A 22,510-nucleotide genomic window follows, 5' to 3' on the forward strand; every position below is an offset into this window, starting at 1 on the left:
GGATTTGAAACAAAAAATATATAATTGCCTATTAAAAATGGAAAAAAAGTGATGAAAAACAAAACTGGAAGTACCGCCGTAGCCAAGAGGGAGTATAAAATAAAAAGGAATACCTCTCCAGTGCAATCTTAGCTACATTAGACAAACCAGACACCCTTTAAGATTCAGACTAAGAGAACATATGTTTGTATACGATATGAGAAGATATTTTTATATTCAAATATGCGATAAATCATCTATTGCCGCATTGTTGGAATCTTGGGTACAAATCAAACTTTGATAACGCTAAATTATTACCATATCTGTGACACCAGCTCATCTTAACCTTGTTTTACTATTATGAATTCCAATTCATTTATTGGTGGCATAAGTTCCCAGCTATCGCTCCACTGGGGGGTGGGTCCTGATGTCCCTCTCGGGGCTATAGCTACATTTTTTGCCCTATTTTATATTTTACTTCACTCTCGGCTAGACTTTTCATTTTTTATTTTTTGTTGGCAATTTTGACAATTTTGCTTTTAGGTAACTTTCTTCGCTCACGTCTGGTGAGTCTTGAGTTTTGGTGCCTACTATAGAGCACTTGAAATATACCAAATTTTACAACCATCTTCATATTTTTTTGCTTTTTTTTAAATTACTTTTTTAAGATAATATGCTATTCATATTTTTATAGAACTATTTTTCAAAGAAATTTACTTTTATATGAGAATTTTTTCCCAATTCGTTGATGAAAGTTTCGTTCAAACAAGGAGAGTTTTCTTCAATTAAGGTTTTAGAATTTCATAAATTTCTTAACATATTTCACCAGCATAAAGTAAACGTCGCTGAGTCTTACTAAACCAATGCTTTATGGAGAAACCATTTTAAATCTAACTTTATAATATTTATAATCACTGCTAATAAATACCATTATTAAAGCCATTTGCTACATAAACTGAATAATGAAGAAACTAAAATCGTGAACTAATACTTCAATTTAAATGTAAAGATTCAATTCAATTCAAACCTTCAATTTAAATGTAAAATACTTCAATGAATCGAACTCAAGTCCTTGTTGGTAGTTCTTTAACGTAGTGATAATTAAACCAGCATTTGAAATGTGTAAGCAGAACAATTCTCAAAATCAGCTGGCGCTTTATTATTTTAAGAGAAGAACTGTCTTAAAGTGTATCTCTAATGCATATAAAGTTTCAATCAAAAGTGAGTCCTTGAAAGTTATTGATATTGAAAGAGGGTTGGTCATTCATGAATAGAACTTACTTTATAAATGTCATTGAGCATCCGACCGAATTTCGACTAATGTTTATCTCCGTAGTCTTTTAATTTCGAACCCAATTCAGAAAACAAAGAAACTCCTGGATCAAGAAATTTGTCCATCGTGGAGGACTTTTTGATGGAATCAATCCATATTTGAGTTATATGGTGAAGAAAACCACGAAAAACTCACACGGTAAGCCTGACGTAGCAAGGGGCCTTTGATCCATCTACTAATGAGGATATGTTGCAGCAGCACTGTGGTCGGTGCGAGCTCGGTGTAGAATTCGTATCAACCCGTTTAACCTTATTACGAGGTCTACCCTCTAAGATACCAAGGCTCATGTGCAGCGATTTTATTTCATAACCGTCATTGAATAGCTGACAGAATTTTTTGGGCTCAACTCCGTAGCCTTGTAATTTTAAATCCAATCCAGAAAACTACTGAGTGAAGTACAGGGAGGAAAAATTTGCGTCCGTGGAGGACTTTTTGAAGGACCTAATCCACATTGGCTTTTCACGGAGAGGAAAAAGTACGAAAACCTCCCACGGTTAGCCTGGGTTATGACAAGGGGACTCTAACTTATGATCCGTGTACCACTGAGGTAACCACTACAAATATTAAACATCACTTCACTGGTATATAAGGCATGCTAACTTGATTCAATCAAGAGGTTCCTTTTGATAGATGAAGGTTGGCATGGTCGATAACTCCCACAGTGTTGTCAGTGCTGGTGTGGAATTCTTATCAACCAGTCATCGCTGGGATTATGACAAGGTGTGTCATAAATGCCCCCCCATTTATTATCAAATCTGATTTGATAAACTTAATTTTGACCTAAAGATGACTTTGGATTCAAAACAAGAGAGGATCTAAGCAATTTTCTATCAAACTGGAGGGAGAAAAAAAACATGTTATGTAAAAATTTTTGGAAACTGTAAAGTAACTTGTCTTGAAAATGGTAGCCTATTTTAGAGCCATTGAAACATGCCGGGTGTTATTTTCAGTCGGTATATTTTTTGGACTCGAATGAGGTTTCTTAATCAATCATTATCTTATCATTTCAGTTTTTTAATCGTTATCATGTTTTATTTATTGTTATTAATATGCATTTTCTATAATAGATGAAAATTTGAAGGTTTTTCCAAGGTTTAACCATGATAGAAATCAAAAGATTTGCCGGTCCGTGTGTCACTGGTTTCAGGTAAATGCTCGATTTTAAATCTAACTTTTATTTATATGCGTATATTTTATTCATTGTCTAATAAATTATCCTCTCCAATAATTGTATTTATATTAACAGAATGTATGTTACAGTAAAATTAAAAATAATAAGACGCGAATAGTTCTTCTAATGAGGCTTTTAATTTAGAAAGGGATTTCTATGATTGATTCTATTTGATTTCTATTAGATTTATTTAATTCTTTTGATGTTACTCATCTTGACTCGTGTTTTGACTTGTGCTCTTAAATTGTAATGTTCAGAGAGGCCAGAGAACTAATGGCGTCATTGCCAATCTTCTGGGCATTTGTAATAAATAAAATAAATATTTTTTCTTCATATTGTTCCAGAATTTCCGCGCACCATCTTATGATGTATCGATTTATTTCTCGGTACTTTTTGTTTACATGTAGAGGAGATCAGACATATTTTGTATTAAATTGTCAGATACTTGTTTCAGAGATAGGGAGTATTTTTTTTTCTTGCACAAAAGTATGATTTTATCAATTTTTAATTATATTTAGGAAAATAAGTATGCACTTCAATTTTGACATGTATAAACATATTGTTTGGCGCAGCATGTCCACATTTGGATTTTGTGCCATTAAACTCTACATTCAATCAATCAATCAATCAATCTTGCACAAAAGAAAAATACAGGGCTGAGCATTTGCTCGATATAAAACCTTGGTTACTATGTTAAGGAGAAGTAAGCAATTTCTTTAAGAATAATGTTTTATCGTTGCCCCATGTAAAATAAATGAGCTTGAAAAGTCACAATTAAAATAACGACTCCTCATAATTTTGAAATTAGAACATCGGGTCAAGATGGGCTTTATGATTCTCTGCAACTAGAGAAATCATGTAAGCTGTTTTGTTTAGTAAAATGTGTCTATATGATAATCACGTTTAGCAAAGATGAAGTATGCTCACTTATTCTTTTAAAAGAGGTAAAAAATGGTCTGATTTCATGGCATTTGTTAATTTGTTATAGATTTTTGTTTCCCATTCCATCTGCTAATTGGTTGATCTGTTAATTGCGTTACGACAGAGCAAACCTGTTTGGAATGGATTTTGCAATAAAATGGATGGTTTTATTTTCTGATTCTATTTAAGTCCAGTATTACAGCGATTAAGCATAGTCTTAATACCCATCGCAAACTGTTAATTAAAAATTTTATTCAAGAGTAGTGAAAAAAATCATGTTTTTGAACATTAATAAGAACATTAATATTTGGAAACTACTTGCAAGGGCATTTTTTTAAATCCCAGATTCATGTCTCTAAAAATATATTTGACTTTCAATTGATAAACGCTCTTGGAGAAGAACTATCTGATTTATCGACGCAAAATAACTTGTAGTTCTAGAAAATATCAGCGAGAACAACTGATGATAGCTCCTCAATCTGTGTATTACCCTTAAATTTCAACTTAACATGAAATATATGTCCGAAATAAAGATATTAAACGATCTTCTACAACCCTAGATAGTTGAAATTCTAAATTGGAATTTGAGCTTTCTGCTGATAAAATCACTCAACGCTACTCCTCCTTTACCGACCTTGACTTGTTAGGAATTGTTCTACATTCAAAAAAATTCTAATAATTTAGTTAATGATATTTCTAGTATCAAATGCTTTCTTATACTTTTTGAAATCTATCATAACTAACTTTTTTTTTTTTGCCCAGAGATTTCTGCCAAACCCCTAAAACGCTTCTTATAACCCTACTTTTATTAACTTGTTCGAACTTTTTCCTATGCCCCCTATTGTTCAAACCACTTTTTATATGTTTATCTCTATACTTTTGTACTGCCGGTTGGTGTTTAGAAGTAGTATATGAACCATAGCATGTCCGAACTCACCCATAAATTAATTAAACTTTTAAGGAACCTGATTTTTTTTTCTTTCGAATTCATCAAGTTCCATCTTTAATTTATCTATAACAGTATTCTTGCATATAATTTGTATTTTTTAACTAGATTTAAAGTCTTTATCTTCTTTGAATTTGTCCCGCAGTGGACTGATCGTTAAGAAACGTTTCCCAGCAGATCACCGAAGTCAAGCATCACTGCCCGCGATCAGTGTGTGGGATGACCACTTGGATCAGTCTGCGTAGGGACCGAGGGTGTGCGGTATTGGTCCTCGTTAAACTGTGCTACCGTAAAGTGCTCGACTTCGCGCACTGGTCGTTGGGCTACCGAAGCAGGGGTGCCATCCCCTCCGCAGAGGATCAAAATTGTGATGGCATGTCTTCGGAACATCCTCCGGGATGTTTCCCAGATCGTCGCCAATAGCCCATTGTGCAGCTCTAGTGCGACGTAAATTAATTACAGCAACTTCTTTGAATTTATCATGCGTTTCTAATTTCATTTCTAAAAACCAAAGATAATTTTTAAAGAGTTCATTTGTTGCTCTTTAAAAAATGCCTTACTTAATAAATTTTATGTCTCTTCACTAACTAATTTCACTTCCTTAGTCTGCGTTTCCGCAAAACTTATTTCGTAACGGTTGCTCTTTAAAAAACGCCATACTTAATAAGTTTCATGTATTTAAAATTTCTAATTTCACTTCCTCAGTTGTCGGCTTTTCCGTAAAACTTCAACTAAATCACCACCATTTTTTTGCCTCCATTTGAAACACGCCGTATAGTTTAATTGTATAGTTTTGATAAATAATCTAACCAAGCAACCGATTTCTTGTTGCATTGATATTTTTGAATAATATATTCATCAATAGTAATTGATTCATATTTAAGACATTTATTTAAGCCATTCACAGCCATAAATATACCTCCCAGTGTATCATAAAAAATGGACCTATGCTACAAATTTTTAAATTAATAATCTTCTTAATTCTACACACTCTTTTCTTAACATATGTGCATTTAATCTACAATATTTAAAAAAAATTCTTCTGAAATTAAAAGAACAATTTGCTGTTTTTTAAGCGTTCCATACATGTTTTAAAATTTTTCTTAGTGTGAAATTGATTGAATTTAGAAATCAATTTGTTTCCTTGATAAATAGTAAACGTAAAATTAAAATGAAATAGAAAATATTTTATAGGAGAAAGAATTTAACATTTTTGTGAAGACTTTCTTAAGGATTATTTCTTCAGTCGATTTTTACTATTTGACATTACCAAGTGGAATTGATTGATTAATGTAAAATTTTGGATGGTTTGGCTATACCGCTCCCAAAACTAGGTTAAAATTACTGTAACGTGGTTAAAATCAGAACCACTAGGTCAAAATGACTACCAAGTGCTGACCACCAAGCATAGTAAATAAGCTAGAAAAATTACAATTAAAATAACGTCTCATAATTTTTAAATTAGAACACCAGGTCCAGATGTGTTTAATGATTCTCCGCAATTAGAGTGAACACTTTTTACTAAATGAACCAATGTCTATGTGATAATCGTTTATGACCAATATATAATATGTATATTAGCATATGCCTATTTACCTGAAACTATTTATTTTGTAAATTAACGGTCTGATTTGATGAAATTCGTCATAGAATTTTTGCTTTTCATTCCATTGATTTCAAAGAATTGTTAAGGTTACTTCCTTCATTACGTCTTGAGAAAAACTAACTTGACAAGGTGAATAAAATCAGATAAAATGTATGAATGCAATATAAAATACACGAATTAATTAATATGGTATGAAGGTGATAGGTTGTTTGCAAAAAGGAATTGTGGATGTATTCCTTTTTGCAAACAACCTCAACCTCAAACTCAAACTCAAAACTCAAGCTTTACATACAGTTACGAATACCAACAGCACGTAAATACGCAAAAATGCTACATCTATCAAATCTTGCATCCATAAAATAGATCTTCCGAAACACGTTAAACGATGCTGGTTAAAGGGTTATTAAAATATGTGAGAGGAACGATATTGGTTATTGCTGTGAGGAGGGGAGGTTCTCCAAACAGCAGATGAAGGTGTGCCAACCAGGTGTGACCAATTCGAAAACGGGTAAGTTTTACGTTTGCACTACGCAAGCGCATTACTGATAAATGGTCAAAATTGCTCTTTTCTTTGTGATTCAGAGGCAACCCTTAATTTGTTGTTTTCCTTAGTATCCTCTTTAACCATCATTTTGCGTTTTATAACATCTTGATATTGGATTCGTATTTTGTTTTCTACTTCTAATATAATATATCTTTTATAATATCACTAGATGCTGCTATTCCATTTCCACGCTGCTTCAGCCTTATTGATAGGTTTTATGTAGTTTACCTCTGCTTGTTTTTCCATTTTCTTTTTCATCATGTTAGCAATGCTTCACTTTTAGCAAGTACCGCTACATTATTTCCATATCATCCAGATAATACTTGGGGCTTTCTAAATTATACAGAAACCTAGTTTCCAACTTCTTATACTAGTTTCCTTATTTTACTTCGATTTGTTTAAGCAAACTGTCGTCTCAAATGTTTTCAATCTCTTTGTGTTTGACATCAGTTGTGACTCCGCAGCAATCAGTTTTTTTGGCCAGACTGTTTCTTGCATGGTACTCTTTTGTTTCCAAAACATTTAAAACTCTTCTCATTCTTTCGAAATCTGTTTCAAGTACAGTCACTTAATCGCATATCGGATAATCGAATAACCTGCTAATACGAATAAAATTTAGAAACCAAATTATTTTGGAGGAAAATAATGTTAAACTTTTCCCCGTTAAAACGCTTATTTGTTGTTATGTGTACCTTAATCGTATTTAACTTAATAGTTAACTTAAGTATTTATGGGGTGATTGGTCTATAAGAAGGATAAAGATTTCGTTTCCTGCAAAAATGTACGCATCAGAAAACGTAAAACCGTTTATAATTGCACATTTTAGCACTTCATTGATTACAGTTGTCCTTCGATAGTTGTGATATGTGTGGCCCAAGAGTTACAACTGTCCATTAATTGATGTGTTTGGTAAAACTGATAAAAATCTGGTTAATTTTAATTCGCTCCTCACTTTTATTTCTGTTTCTTCCGTTTCTAGTTGTAAAATATCATCTAATGACACTTTCACTGTCTATCCCTTTTTACTAAAAATGTTAGGAAAGACTCGAACTAAAATACTATTTCGGCAACTTTTAGCTCGCACGTAACAGTGAAAGATGGAATGTAATAAAATGTCCAAACAAGTGTAGAATAAGTCTAAGAATGAAATTCAAGGATCTTCAAATCCATGAATGAGCAAATTAATAAATGAATGAATCAGAGGATAATGAATCATCAAATTAACAAAAAATAGTGAATCGATGTATCAAAAATAAATGAGCATATTAAAAAATGGATCAACGCATCAAGGGAAATAAACAGAAATTTAATGAATCAGTGAAGGGATGAAAGCGAGTAAAGATGAATTAAATTGTTAGTAAGAAAATAAAACTGCGAATTGCTGAATTAGAGTACTAAGGAAAAAATGAATCGCTGAGAAGCGAATCAGTAATCAATGATTCTTTGAACTCCTAGTCGCTTGTTTATTTATTCGTTATTTTATTGATTCATTGAAGTGTTGATTTTCTTCCATTTTTGTTTCGTTTTCGTTGACATATTTATCTATTCAATAATCGCTCACCTGTTCGATAATCAAGTCTCTGATTCATACCCAGATAGCAAATTAAGGTTTATTTTTCACTCAGCAAAAATTAATTAATGTAAACCTAAAAAGATCTGTTACGCTGTTTTTGTGTAAACCTTCAAACGAGATCTGTGACAATTTGCTCTGTTCTACACACTACCTAATCCAAAACACAACCTTCTATAAATACACATAAGGGCGACCTTTGTGCTGGAATACAAAGTAAGGTAAAACAACGTTTAAGAGCACAAAAAAATTTAAGAAAGCAGACAGCTGTTTCGGATGCTCAAAGGGCAACCATCATCAGTGCAACAGTCCTTCTATGTATATAAAATAGGGTTTTTCAACGTGAAAAAATTCCTTTAATAGAGTTAGTCTCAAGATGAAAATAATCTTAAATCTAGGAAATTTTAAGGTTTCTTTTCGTAAAGTCTTGTATGCTCAGCTTAACTCCACCTTGTCATGAAATTTTAATGGACAATCTCTAGTGTGACGTCATTTAAAACGTCATTATGGACCTATGAGACCATTTTATCTAAGTGCTTTTTAAAAAAGCTTTTAAAAAATAATTTTTAATCCTTTTATGATGAAAGGTTTAAAACATTTTTGCTTTATTTGAAAAAAAAAAGGTTTTTGGTATAAACATTTTCGTAACAATGAAAATTCCGACACGGTTGCCGTTACATGCTTTCTGTGTTGATACATTTATTCCAAAAGAAAAAAATGAAGCATTGCTATAACATAAAACAGCGTTCGTGAATCCATTGATACTCAGGGACCAAAAAAAGCTGAAAATATAAGCTTGAATTCTTTGATTTATTTTTTTTAAATGTATCAATGTCATGATAGTTAATAACTCAGTTCACCATGAAAAAAGCATTTTTGTTCATCGTCTAAATTAAAATTATTTCGAAGATTTAGAGGAAGATTAAGTCTTTTTAATTTGTAGGAAGTACTAAGCGTTAATTTTTCTTAAGCTATTCTAGGAACTAATAACATGCGTCAATTGTCATTGTGCTAATTATCATATTTGTTATTTTCATGTTTAGAAACCTTCTGAATAAGTTCAACATCGTCTGTGAAAGAGAGCTGTATCGCCAGGAAATGTAAGTTCATTTAATCCATTTCATTATATAAAAACAATTTTTAGAGATTTATTTGAATTTATGAAATAATCACTATTGTGACATTAAGTAATTTTCAATAATTATCAATAATACTTTAACATGAACACTAATCATAAAGCTTGGATTCTGGGTAAACCCCAAAACATTTACAAATTGTCATCACTGGATATCGATCCAAAACTTTGCTTACTGGACTTGTTGCCAAAATAAAAAATATAAAATCGTTTTTAATAGAAGGAAATCAAAGCACATAGTCGGTAAGTTCTTAAATCTGGACATAGCTCAAATCGCGTGTTTGCAAAAATAGACATATTTCTAAATGCATGATTATGAAAATGAACAAAGCTCAAAATGCGTGTTTATGCAGCTACGAACGAAAATTACGAAAATGGGAGCCGCTTAAAATGCGTCTTTTCGAAAAGAGACGCAGCTTGAAAGGCATCTATATAAAAATGGGCGTTGCTTAAAATGTGTTTTTACGAAAACGGACGCAGCTCATAAACCCTTTCACTATATTAAGCTATGGGCCCTGTTTTGTAGCCGTATCTAATTCCATAACGCAGCTTTTAAAAAAATTGTGCTTTTAATACCCATATATAAAAAATGCAGTCTTAATATCCATAAATAATCACTACAAGGTAATTTAGAAACACTACTACTTTTAAACATAATTATTGAATAACTTTAAAAATATATTTATTATACAGTACGCAAGATAAAAAGAATTGGAACACAATAACTTTTGATTTAATCATCGTATTTTAACACGCTGTGATGCAGTCTTAATGAATAGGAACAACTTTTAACAGAGCTTGGAAAAAATGTAATAGAGTATATTAATTGATCGCAAAATTTTGACTACAACTGTAATCGTGTATGCACGCATCTATGCAGTACTCATTTCTTACGTCATCATGATTACTTGTAACATGACTGCAAATAATAAAATTACAAGTAAATACGACTGAAGATTTCATAATACAATGCAGATTGTATTATTTTGTATACGTATTTACATGCAACATTTCTAACAAAAATTTTGCATTCAAAATTGGATCAACGTGGGGCTCTTATGAGACCAATATTGGGATGTCTAGATTTTCTGATATTGGTCCTAGAATGGCTTTTAATATTGGCCCGAGAATCATTTTTGTCTACGATTATTATTACAAAATATAGACACCCAATTCTTTACAGGAAGCTTAGAAAGGTCCATCATAGGAAGCCATTGAAAATATGGGCGAGGTTTATCCTCTAAGCCACCAAGGCTCATGCGCAGCAATTTTTTTTTATAACCATCATTGAACAGAATTGCTTGGGTTTACGACTACTATTGCTCAACTCCATAGCCTTGTAATTTTCAACGCAATCCAGAAAACAGGAGAAATTTGCCTTCGTGAAGGACTTTTTGATGAAGCTAATCCGCATTTGCGTTATATGGAGAGGAAAATCATGAAAACCTTCCACGGTTAGCCTGATGGCAAGGGGACTCGAACCCATGATCCGTATACTACTAAGGATATTTTACGTCAGCGTGTTGTCGTAGCATGCGAATTTCGAGATTTTATTCTCGCTTTTAGGCTCTCTGCCTACCCCACAGCACTAAGCTTCTTATATAAAAAGTTAAAACAACTATTACTTTTTTACTACTACTACTAGTACTTTTTATTCTAACCATTATAACAAATACACTTTTTAGAAAAGTCTTTTTGAAAAAGAGTTTTCTTTTTATTGTCAACAAATTAAACAATTTATCTCTTTACTGCATCTTCAATTTAATGACCCAATAATAAATTAATTTCCCTTTGAATTGAGCTAAATTTCAACCTAAATTTGAGCATAATGGATTTTTTATTTTATTTAATGTCTTCTGTAACTTATTGTGGTAGTTGAGTCAAATAAATTTTCTTCTTTTACAGTGCTCTAAGAAGAAGTAGCAGCCGCTACGCAATTTTAGAAAGCAGAAGAACAGTCAATGAAAGGGTAAATGCATTTTATTTTCTGTTTAATGAATTTTAATATATTTACAAAACCTTCCCTTAACAGGATGAATTAAAAGAAATGTAGTAAAAAATGTGTTTAGTTCATACTGTAGGAATGATTTAAACAAACATTTCAAGAGTTTTTATTATGATAAAACGCTTATTATGGTTTGGAATCATGACATCTTTCCATTTTTGTTACGTTAAATTTAAGAGGTTTTTATTCAAAGGGGTTTGTTTTTTAGGAAGCTTCACTGATTGAGAAAATGAAAGAGATGGAAAAGTCGCATAAAAAAGAAGTGTTGGAGCTTCAGACAAAAATTCATGCCTATGAGAAACTTCTGCTGACCAAAAAAAGCAGGTAAGAAATATTCCGAAATGTTGGAAAGTAAGATAAGCTTAAAAGAAAAGAAAGAAACGATATATATATATGTAAAATCAGTCGAACCCAGCTCAAGGCAACCTTCAAGGGACCATTTCGGTGCACTATGAGCGGGGAGTTCACTATATCCGCACTTCAAACAATTTTAACTAATTTTTCTGAGCTGCTCCCTTTTATTACACATTTAAATAAATGACCAAAATAAAGAAACGTGAAAATGATTCAAAACAATATGTAGTATAGTGTTAAGTTTTATTTTTAATTACTCTTCGCCGGGAGCCCAGATGCAGAAAGTGCCTAAAGCTGTGACGTACGTCGCAGAACAAACGAAGTCCTGCAGAACAATTTTTATCTTGAATAAGTGACAGCATTTTCCTGCGAACCCCCTCCCCCGCCCACCTACTTCCGGTTGTCTTGAACAATCCCCTACCCTTATCTCGTACTACATTCTGTTGACCATAATGACCTGAAGGTTTAAAAGAACATCCATGGAAATATGCCGTCCGCATCAGTAACCTGAAGTGCACATTATAAAATAGCATCTTATCCTCATTTCAAATGTAGAAAGCATAGAGAGGAATTCCAAGATATGAAGGTCTTCTTCACGGTTTAAAAATACAAAGATTGCATCACAAATGTTTGGCCAGGAAAGTATGTTTCAAGGATGCCAGATTTGCCTGTTATCTCCAAAAGACCGTCTTAAATAATTCTGAGCTTTCTATATTTTCCTCAGATGCAATGCAAACGATTCCATATTGAAGCAGCTCAAAATATATTTTGAAAAAGAGGAAAACGCTGATATTCTAGGAGAAACTTACTTCCTACCGGAATCACGATATTGGATTTTATAATTGCGTGAATATCAATCGCGATATTAAAGTTTTAAATAACCCAAATACGAATCACTTAGCATAATCACTAAATTGCGTGAATACAAATCGCAATAGTGGATTTTAAAAGCGCGTAAATGTAAATCGTGATATTGGATTTTTAAATAACGTGAATACGAATCGCAGCGCGTAGATTTTAAATCAGGTAAATACGAAAATCAATGCTTGATATCGCGTGAATAAGAATCCAAATGTTAGCAGATTCCGGCGAGGTTCCAAACATTTAAAAAGGCGAAAATCCGCCAAACCGAAAGAATCAAATTTGCGAAAGAATCACGTAAGACGCAATTCTTCACGTAATTAGCAGTAATATTTATGTAAAAGTCTCTTTAACTCCCAGTATAATCAATTGATATTTTCCTATTACTGTAACGACCGTTCATTCTTTCGTTAATACAGTTTTACGAGATCATTCTTAATTTATTTTGAAGGTTACATTTCTGATAGTATTCTTCCCAAATATTTTATTGTAAGTTCGCTTCGTAATGAGAACTGTTATGATGAATGAAGTAAGAATGACGAATGTAAGGAATCAGTCAATATAAGGTGTATTAAATAGTCAGCAGCTGTGAATGTGTTTATGTATTTGAAGGGCATTTTAGTCCAATCATTTAATGAGTTGTTCATGAACCCACAAATTGTTTCACGGAAGTCAGCGGCAACAATTTTTCATTTTCTTTAAAAATAATTTTCAACAAAATGATGACGCATTGAATGCAAAATACAATAATTTTAATCAAGAATAAAACCACACAAATAATTAATTTTGTAGAATCTATAAAACTGTTTTAATTTTAATGTTTATGTATTTGTGTATCATAAGATTATACTCATTAAATACTTTGCCTGTAGTAAATATTCTGGAATGTTTGTGATGATGTCGTCTTAATTAAACTAATGATTTTTTTCCCTTCAGAATTTGAATGCGTTAATTGTTATTTATCATGTTCTTATGTTTCCTAAATGATTATTTTGGGTTAATAAACTCGATATAGAATAAGAAAGACAATTTTCCATACCGGCAAGTTTTTACTTTTAAGCGAATTAAAATTTTTTTCTCCAAAATTGTAATTTTGTTTTCATGGCGTATCACCCGGCGTATCACCCATGGCAGTATCACCCGGAGCAGGAAAACGCCCTCCATCGGCACTGATACTTACCTAGTAAAAATATGACAAAATGACCACCTTTAACAAGAAAAAAAAATAAGGGAAACAAGCTTGGGGATCATTTCACTTTTAAAGTAAAATATATTTCAATATAATAACCAATCATTTGATCGCTTATTGATTCTTGGCTTGTAGCGTGAAAACCAGCACTGGAATTCAAACTTCCGAGGAAATTGTTTCCATTCCAAGTGAGTCTGCATCCTCGAATATTGAACCATCTTCTACACCCGATTCAACCCCAACAGGCCTCTTTCTGCATCTAGAAGATGGGGAAGATACGGATGACGAACTTCGTCAATTTCGTTCTAAAAGTTAGTAATTTTCATATTCAATTTCCTTTATTTTTAAAGTGATTATGCCAATTTTTTTTTACAATTTTTATCACTGAAAAGAGTTACTGTTTATTTATTTTGCTAAAATAAACCGTCAACTAAAGTTCGGTATTCAAACAATTTTGAATCCAAGTCTTCGCACCCACATTTCTTAAGAGAGAGTTAATATAAAGATTTCTTAATCGTATATAGTAGCCAGAGAGAAACATAAGAAAAGAAAGGGAAAAGTATATATATTTATATATATGTATGTATGTGCATGTGTGTGTGCGAGCGTGTGTATCAAAATCCCTTATGTTTACTTATACCTTTTGTATGCGGAACTCCTAATTTTTAAAAATATTTTTTTTTCATACTAAATAACGTAATTTCTAATTTTTCTTTCCCATAGAATTAAAGAATGTGCTTCATCGAATGGCAAATTCAGCATTGTTGAGTGGAAGTCATCGATACCACCCCTACCTCACTGTAAGTAGATTTCCTATCATTTATTATTCAATTATATATATTTAAAAAAAAATGACTGTAGTTGGTTAGAGTAAGGAAGGGTATAAGAGAGCTATTGCCGTGTTATTTCTGACGTAGCTTTTCGAGTCGTATGATACCAAACAAGAGTCAAAAGAACTAACAATTCATCAGCTACAAGCTTTTTTTTTTAATTTTTTTTAATTTTTCATATGCAAAATTATTTGATAAAATGCAATGCTTTGTATTAAAAAATAACTATTATAACTTTTAAATTATTTATCTTATAGATTTAACTGGGTTTAATTTCCTTCAGTTCAGCGCAAAAAAATAATAAATGAATTAGCAAAACAAAGTTAACGAATTTCTTATTTTCTAATAATTAGTAGATATCAGATGCGTGTACAATGTTATATGCGTAAATAAAAAAAATAACCATGCTCAAAAAAGTGACGATTTATTTTTTATATTATAACCTTCGAGTATTATAAGTAGAATAAAATATTGTTTTCTATGAACTTTAACAACACTGATTTCAACAGAAATGAAATGTTTATTCGCTGTAAAGAGCTGCATAATCATTTCTTCAGATATTTTAGCGATAAATAACTACGTCTGAAGTTTTAAAATCTTTCTTTCATTTTGCACACACTCTCAAAACCGTACGTTTATTTCACAAAATTTTTACTAATAATTTACATACGATATACGTGATATCAAAACTAAAATAGCGGACAGCACTTTTCCATTTAGCACATGTGACCAATAAGGGATCGTTTTTTGATTGCCTTTTGGGTCAATTTAAATGTTTAATAACTAAATAAATTAACACTTACCGAAAAATCAGAATTTCAGTTTCAGGAGAGAATTTCCAATGTGTTAGGTATGAAAATAAAAAATACTGCAATTGTGAGTTTACGACTACTAATTTTCAACTCCGTAGCACCCTGTAATTTTGAACCAATCCACAAGACTCCCGCATCATTACCCCCACAGGTGTGATTTGTTTTGGGTACTTTACGACTCAATTGACTTAACATGCATCAGTTACCATTTAGTACACGGGGAAGTTCCAACCTCCGGGGATTAAACCCACGACTTCTTGAATATGGGCCCACTGCAAAAGTTTAATAGTGTATGGAATATTAATTTTACAGAGTCAAGATCTTTTGAATTTAAAAGCATTCCAAACTTGGGATTTGATTTTGTAATTTTTCATAAATACTCTGATTGCAGGGAGAACACAACTCTCTAGATGAAGTAGCCACTGGCTTTTCTGATGTGATGAACTTCTATGATGAAGTTGAAGAGGAAGAAGAGGAAGTTGAAGAGGAAGAAGAGGAAGTTGAAGAGGAAGATTCTGATTCTGAAGTATACATTCTTTGTTTACTTATTCAACCTTAAATATTTAACTAATTTAAACAAAATAGGAAGCTAATTTGAACAAAATAGGTTAAAATATGTTAATAGTTAGTTTTAATAAAATGCAGATTTATAATTATGTTACAGATAAAAAATTTATTTTAACCAGCCCCAAAGAACATTAGATGGTATGTGTAAACCTAAATAAATACTGTGACAAGCACATAAATTACAGTATTAAATTAAGATCAAAACCAAAACAACCAACATTTACGTTATTTAAAATATTGTCTGCGCTTATTTGAAGTCACCCCCTATTAAAAATGAGTCGTAAAACGTGAAGGTCCGATCATTGAATCAAAAGTTATTCAGGATGGTTCATTTCTACGTGAAATAAATTAAAGAAATTAATTAGAAAAAAGAAAAATTAAAAATAAATGTTGGTAAAGAAGCTCACAAAATATCAAATATGATCAAGAAACCAACTATGCTGCACGGAGTCCCAGAAAACTATGAAATTCCTTTGGTTGTTCGGTATGTTGAGCAAACAAGATAATCTAGTTAAATTTTACTTCTGTTGCAACCTGTGTTGCATACTGTGCTGTCTTATTGATCAAGAAAACCGATGCTGTAATTCCACTGGCAAAGGCTTGAGGGTTGCATTCTTTCTGTGAGATATTATAATGTGTCTCATCATAATATTTAGGTTTACGAGATAAATACAAAATTAAGTGTACTTTTCTGAGTTTTTCAGAAAATAAAAGTCTAATTATTGACATTGTTTGCTAAAAACCTTTCTGACTCTCGGTTCGTTTTACCTTAAATTTTAAAAATTGCATATTATATATTAAGCACTTTTGCAACTATTATGGCTATATATTTTGCATTTTCTACTTGCCAATCAGTGATCTGATATGACTGTCACCAAAATGTTTCCTTGCTTTCGATAAAAAAGAAAAATCAAACTAAAGCAAACTTTTTTCTGTTATTTAATTACAATCCTATAATTTTTACATGCTAATTTCAGCTAATTAGATAAATAACCTCAATATGTTAATCAATGTTCATTCAATTGCAGAATGATGATGATGAGAATGCTGTGCCAGCAATGTGAGTATTAATGTTCTTTTCTTCAGTTTTGTTTATCTATATAACCAATTAATGTAATTTGCTAGATTAATATTCATATAGTTTATAAATCAAGCAATTAGATAAAATAGCCATTGCATTTGTACGATACTAATAACTTTTTCTCCATTCAACATTCTGACTTTTATTTACTTTTCAATATTTAAACCATGTTAAGCAAATTATTTCTCAATTAAGTAATTATGTTCACATTTTTAGTGATTTTGATGTTGACATCAATTGTTTCAATTCATACACAGTAAAAACCTTTAGTGTATCTCAACACTTAAAAAAATTGATGATTATTTTAGATTAAATTAGAGTAGAACCAAGGATATTGAAACACCTGTTTTACCCAATTTGGAGCTAAGTAGCTTCCGAGACTGTTTTTTTTATGTAGCAAGAATTGAATTGAATTGAATGTAGGCACAGAATCTAAAAAAGGACATGTTGCGCCGAACAATACCGTAAAACAGTTCAAAAGGCAAAGTGCATGCTAAGATTCACTTGTCCTGAACAGATAAAGTATTATACGTAGATGAATTGAATCAGATAAAGGGAATGAATAAAATCAGACAAAAAGAATAAGTACATATAGAAAGCTGGAATTAAAATGGTATGAAGTTGATAAGATGTTTGCAAAATTGTATAAAAGTGTAAACATTTATATATAATTAAAAACACCAACAGTAAGTTAAGATACACATGAGAATCAGTAAAGTTATTTTTACTGTAAAATATAAAGTGAGGATCATTAATTTACGACCCTGCCTACACTAATTCTGAAAATAAAATAAGTACGTAAATCTAACATGCATTCGGTGAAAATATTAAAAAGAATTATAAATATTAAAAGAATATAACTTAACAGAACAAAAACAGATAGAAAGTATGCATTATAAAATCATTAAGTTCACAAATATTTAATAATCGAAATATTATTATCCTTATTACTCAACTAAATACATACACACATATTTTAACGGCAAACTTTTGTTTTTATGTAATGAATTGCAGCGGAGAAAACATCTACAAAAGTTCCGCCATCTTATTCTAGATTAACAAACAACTGACGACGTTTAAAAAAGTGCCAATATTGGTGTTTTCGGAAATGAAAATAATTCTTGTATGGTGTAATAGTGCAGGAGTTTAATGTCAGTCCATTTAAAGTGTTTGGATATAAATTACACTGTTTAAATTGTATATGAATGCTTGATTTGATATTTACCTGAAATAAAATGCTCCTTCACATAATTTGTTTTGGGTTATTAAAGATCTTATTAGGCGGGATATTACAACAGTTTTTTACAGTGTATCAGATTTCCTGCATCATTGTATTAATTTGCAAATTCCAAATTAAGAAAAAAAAATTTCTTTGTGACAGGAGGAGATCGCCTATAATCATCAGGCTGGAAGCCGTGAGAGAAGTAAGTTTCTTTAATGCACTAGTTGCCCTAATGTAAAGTGGACAAGTGTCGTGGGGATAATTGTGATACAATTCATATCGGAATCAATTCATATTGGAATTCTCCACGGTCTCAGATTAATCAGTTTACAATTGAAAACAGTTGAAATAATGGGAAGGCTTAAAAGAGACTCCAATGAATACGTTTCTCAAAGGAGTGGAAAAATGGAATTGCGGAAAAGCAAACTTTTAAACTGACCTCGCATTTTTATCACTTCTTACAGGAAAAAAGCTTGTAGAACTGTTTCATCGTAATGTTTGATTTCAGTGGGTTTGCTTCAACGCAACCAAATTTATTTCCCTAAGTTAATTAAAAAAAGATAATGAAAATGAATAGAAAGTTTCATTTGTAATAATTTTCTCAGTTCCAATATATTCACCAATGAATTCCTTTGAATATTTAGGTATATAATATGTTTAGGTAAACTCATGCAAGAAGTTTAAATTTACTCTTTTTCTGCAACGGTTTTTCGTAATTTAAGTTCGTAAAAAGTTGTGTTAGAAATTTTTTTTAACAATTAGCCCAATACAGTCATGGGTGCAAGTCTTCCGTCCCCAGGACGGATTTCCGTCTTTCGAAAATGTCCGCGGATGGAAACAAGACTGACTCGAAGACGGAAATCGGAATTTTTTTTTTTTCTGTCCATAAAAATATTTTTTAGGTCTACGTTATTGGTCTACTTTCTTATGTCCTGTTGTTATTTTATCAAAAGACAGATGAATAAATATTTTTTGTACAGTATTTAAACTTGATGTATTATGGTAAAGCTTTCTTAGACAGTTTGCATATGTCGAGGGGGTATTGTGTATGTTAGGTATTTCAGTTAAAAAAATTTCAGTCTTGGCCTTTTTTCAAACTTGCACCCATGATTACAGTCCAGTGTCTGCTGCTCTTACACAAAAAGAATATCCGCAGACGTGAGTTCCCTAATTTTTCCAATTTATCAGTATCCTGCAACAACGACGACTTGCTCGTCTACTGCCAACATTTGGAAAATCTTCACAGTGATTTCATTGAAAGATTCCAGGACATTTTGAAATTGGAAATACCTGACTGGGTGTTAGATCCTTTTTAAAATGTCAACATAGCAATATCACCCCAGTTGAAAGAAGAACTTATAGAACTGACAGCGAACGAGGAAATAAAAATCAAATACAAAAATGGCTACCAACAATTTTAGCTACATAAGTCAATTCCACAGTTGTACCCTTGATTGTGGTCTATCGTTGAACGGTTTTTTAAAGCATTCCCATTGTCATATTTGGGTGAACGTGGATTTAGCGCTGTGACAACGCTGCTTACTAAAAAGAGAAATCATTTGCAAGTTACCAACCGCGGCGACTTGCGACTGTTTTTGGGTAAAATCGAACCTGATATGAACAAACTTATTAAATATCATCAAATTCTTCCATCTCATTAGATTAGTATAAAAACGAAAACTTATTACATATTTATATTGTTTCTTTTAATTTGATTAAAATATATTATTAATATTATAAAGTTGGGCTTTATTTGCTCTGGTAAAAATTTCTAGTTTAGAATATAAGTTTAAACATCAGAACCGACTAATAATATTACTAAATTAATTAAAGTAATGAAATTGTGGTTTTTAAGTTTTAGGGGTGTATAAAAAATGGGGGGCGCTGAAAACTTTTGATCCAATGATCGGATCTTCCCATTTTGAGACTCTCGTTCGAAGGGTTGACCTCATATATGCTAATTAATAAGTACAAACTATATTTTAAGTTGGAAAATCAGACGAAAAAACAAACTTCTTCTGAATATACATAATTTTTTTGTTGGCCAAGTCGGATATCTAAACACCAAAATATAAAGGGTAGCCGCAATCTGAGAAATAAGGTCCCAATAGTTTTGTCAGGAGTGCTGTCCAAAGTTTGCACCCCTAAATCTTAATTTTACTTTTTGCGTATTTCACCATGTCTCCAGAACTTTTGAATCGAAATGTCTGCACACAATTATAAAATTGATATACCCAATGATAATTCCACAAAAAAGTAACTTAAAAAAATATTTATTATTTCTTAATTTAATATTAGTCGGAAAAAATAATAAATTTTTTTTTTAAATTAACATTAACTTGAATCGTAAGGTGTTTTACATCATTTAAAATTAAGGTGTTTTACACCATAAAAGTGCTTTACACATATACAGGGCTGATTGTGCTCCGGAAAAAATACGGATTTCCGGAATTTTTGCTAACAGTGATCCGGAAGTTTCCGGAGATTAGAGGTCCAGACGTTTCAGAAAATCATTGATCACAGAAGTTTCCGGAAATCAAATTTTCAAAGGTGGAAGTTAAAAACATAGTTTATTTTATTTGTTTGTAAGGGAGAGCCAGAGAGATATTTTATAAGCTTATATTCATGATTAATATTCATTTTTTATCAGTAAATAGTTGTTATAATCATAAAGACTCATTTGAAATTTTAATTACTTCTCCAGGTCATCATAGGTATGTGTAAAATTTTAAATATATTTTAAGTAAAGTAAGAAATATTGAGAAAAAGGAAAAAAACCTTGTTTAAATGTTTTTCTAATTTTTCAAGTTAAACTGCTTTTTTTTTATTTATTTATTTTTTTTTTTTCAACTCAAGAAATTTTCCGGAATTTTGACTTGGGCTCACAATTACCCCTGCATATATGAATATATTTCAAATATCTGAATCAGTCAGAAAAAAATTATGTTTTTTCAGAGAAAGTATGTTTTTGTGCCTAATTTTACAACTTAAAATATACGACCCAATATTGGGTTTTCGAGTACTATCTACTATTGCTCAACTCCGTAGCCTTGTAATTTTGAACCAATCCAGAAAACAAGGAAACTCCTGTATCGATATTGATTTGTTAAGGGAACATGGAGGACTTTGTGACTCGACAGATTTAACGTGCGTCAGTCACCATTTACTACACTGGGAGTCTTCGGCCGGTGGGTATCGAACCCACGAACTCTTGGACATGGGCCCAATGCCCTACAAACCAGGCTATACCGTCCCTCATTAGCATATTTGTAGCCATTTTATTGAGTCCTAGAACGTCAAAATTCGATCAAAGTTATTCAGGGTGGTCCATTTTAGTTTTTGGCTTACTGTGCACGCTTATATAGTGTGTCCTATGATAAGATGATGATTGGAATTCATACTCTTATCGTATATTTTGATAATTGTGATTACCTGTAATCATACATTTCGTTTATTTGTAATTAGAATGGCATGTTCAATTTCCCATTTTAATTCATTGTAATCTTGATTATTTGATTCTTTTTGGTGATTGCAAATAATCACGACCCTATGTTATCAGCGATTTTGTTACTTGTAATCGTAATTCTCTATCAATGTGATTACAGGAGGCAAGCAACAGCAATATCTTTTAAAATTTCAAAATTAACTGCGACTTTAATGGGGGTCGCGCCATTTTTACTCTCACCCTCTGTCGGGATAACATACATCGCATGCAATTCGTAACAAATAAATAGTAGAAGAAGAATTAGGTGAACGTCGTCGGAACAGCAAGCTCAATCTGTAGCTGACACAATTCACCGCGAGCACAACTTTTTTTTTTGTTTTTGTTACTGAAATGCATAGATTGTGGAAGACAACACACTAGTGTTGTTTACGAAAAGAAACTTATAAAAGAGGAGCATGATAATTTCGGGATGTATATTGGTTTTCAAATATCATTTAATTAGCATTTATCTTTTCCAAGCAAAATATTTGTATGAGTCGTACATATTAGTCGCAAGAAAATATTTTAGATAGTTCAAGTTTTATTTTGTAAGCTTAATCTGTACTTTAAAACGTATTACTAGTAATTGTTTATTTTTTATTTAATTTAATTTCTGTTTTTGCTGCGGTATTTATTTTTCGATTTTAAAGAAGGAAGTAACTAAATTTAGCTACTACATACGAAGACTTTTACAACAGACATTAGGGAGGAGACAATTTTCTCTACTTTTGGCCTGTCATTTACCCAGTCAGGGTTGCCCACCCCTTGGATGATTTTTTTGAAATCTCGCCAAGGGAGCGATTATTACTTGAATTAAAATTGCTTTTTTATTATTCAAATTCATTAAAATATTTTTAATAAATTAAAAAAAACAATAACTTACCTTTACTCTGATGAACC

At 31.6% G+C, this 22,510-nt stretch overlaps 1 protein-coding gene across 2 annotated transcripts in view; it reads left to right on the forward strand.

Moving 5' to 3' along the window:
• LOC107442420 (uncharacterized) overlaps positions 1-22,510 on the forward strand; it is a 40,458-nt gene that overhangs the window by 4,638 nt on the left and 13,310 nt on the right. For both annotated transcript variants that reach the window (XM_087164748.1, XM_087164747.1), the window contains exons 2-9: positions 2,380-2,459; positions 9,114-9,170; positions 11,111-11,174; positions 11,419-11,534; positions 13,750-13,925; positions 14,338-14,414; positions 15,648-15,782; positions 16,852-16,883. In XM_087164748.1, coding sequence (XP_087020874.1) covers positions 2,413-2,459; positions 9,114-9,170; positions 11,111-11,174; positions 11,419-11,534; positions 13,750-13,925; positions 14,338-14,414; positions 15,648-15,782; positions 16,852-16,883 — 704 coding nt within the window. In that variant the 5' untranslated portion in view covers positions 2,380-2,412. The remainder of the gene's footprint in view (positions 1-2,379; positions 2,460-9,113; positions 9,171-11,110; positions 11,175-11,418; positions 11,535-13,749; positions 13,926-14,337; positions 14,415-15,647; positions 15,783-16,851; positions 16,884-22,510) is intronic.

The sequence above is a fragment of the Parasteatoda tepidariorum genome, chromosome 5 (assembly GCF_982258835.1).
Source record: "Parasteatoda tepidariorum strain Cologne lab strain chromosome 5, Ptep-v5.0, whole genome shotgun sequence".
NCBI classification, from domain to species: Eukaryota; Metazoa; Arthropoda; class Arachnida; order Araneae; family Theridiidae; genus Parasteatoda; species Parasteatoda tepidariorum.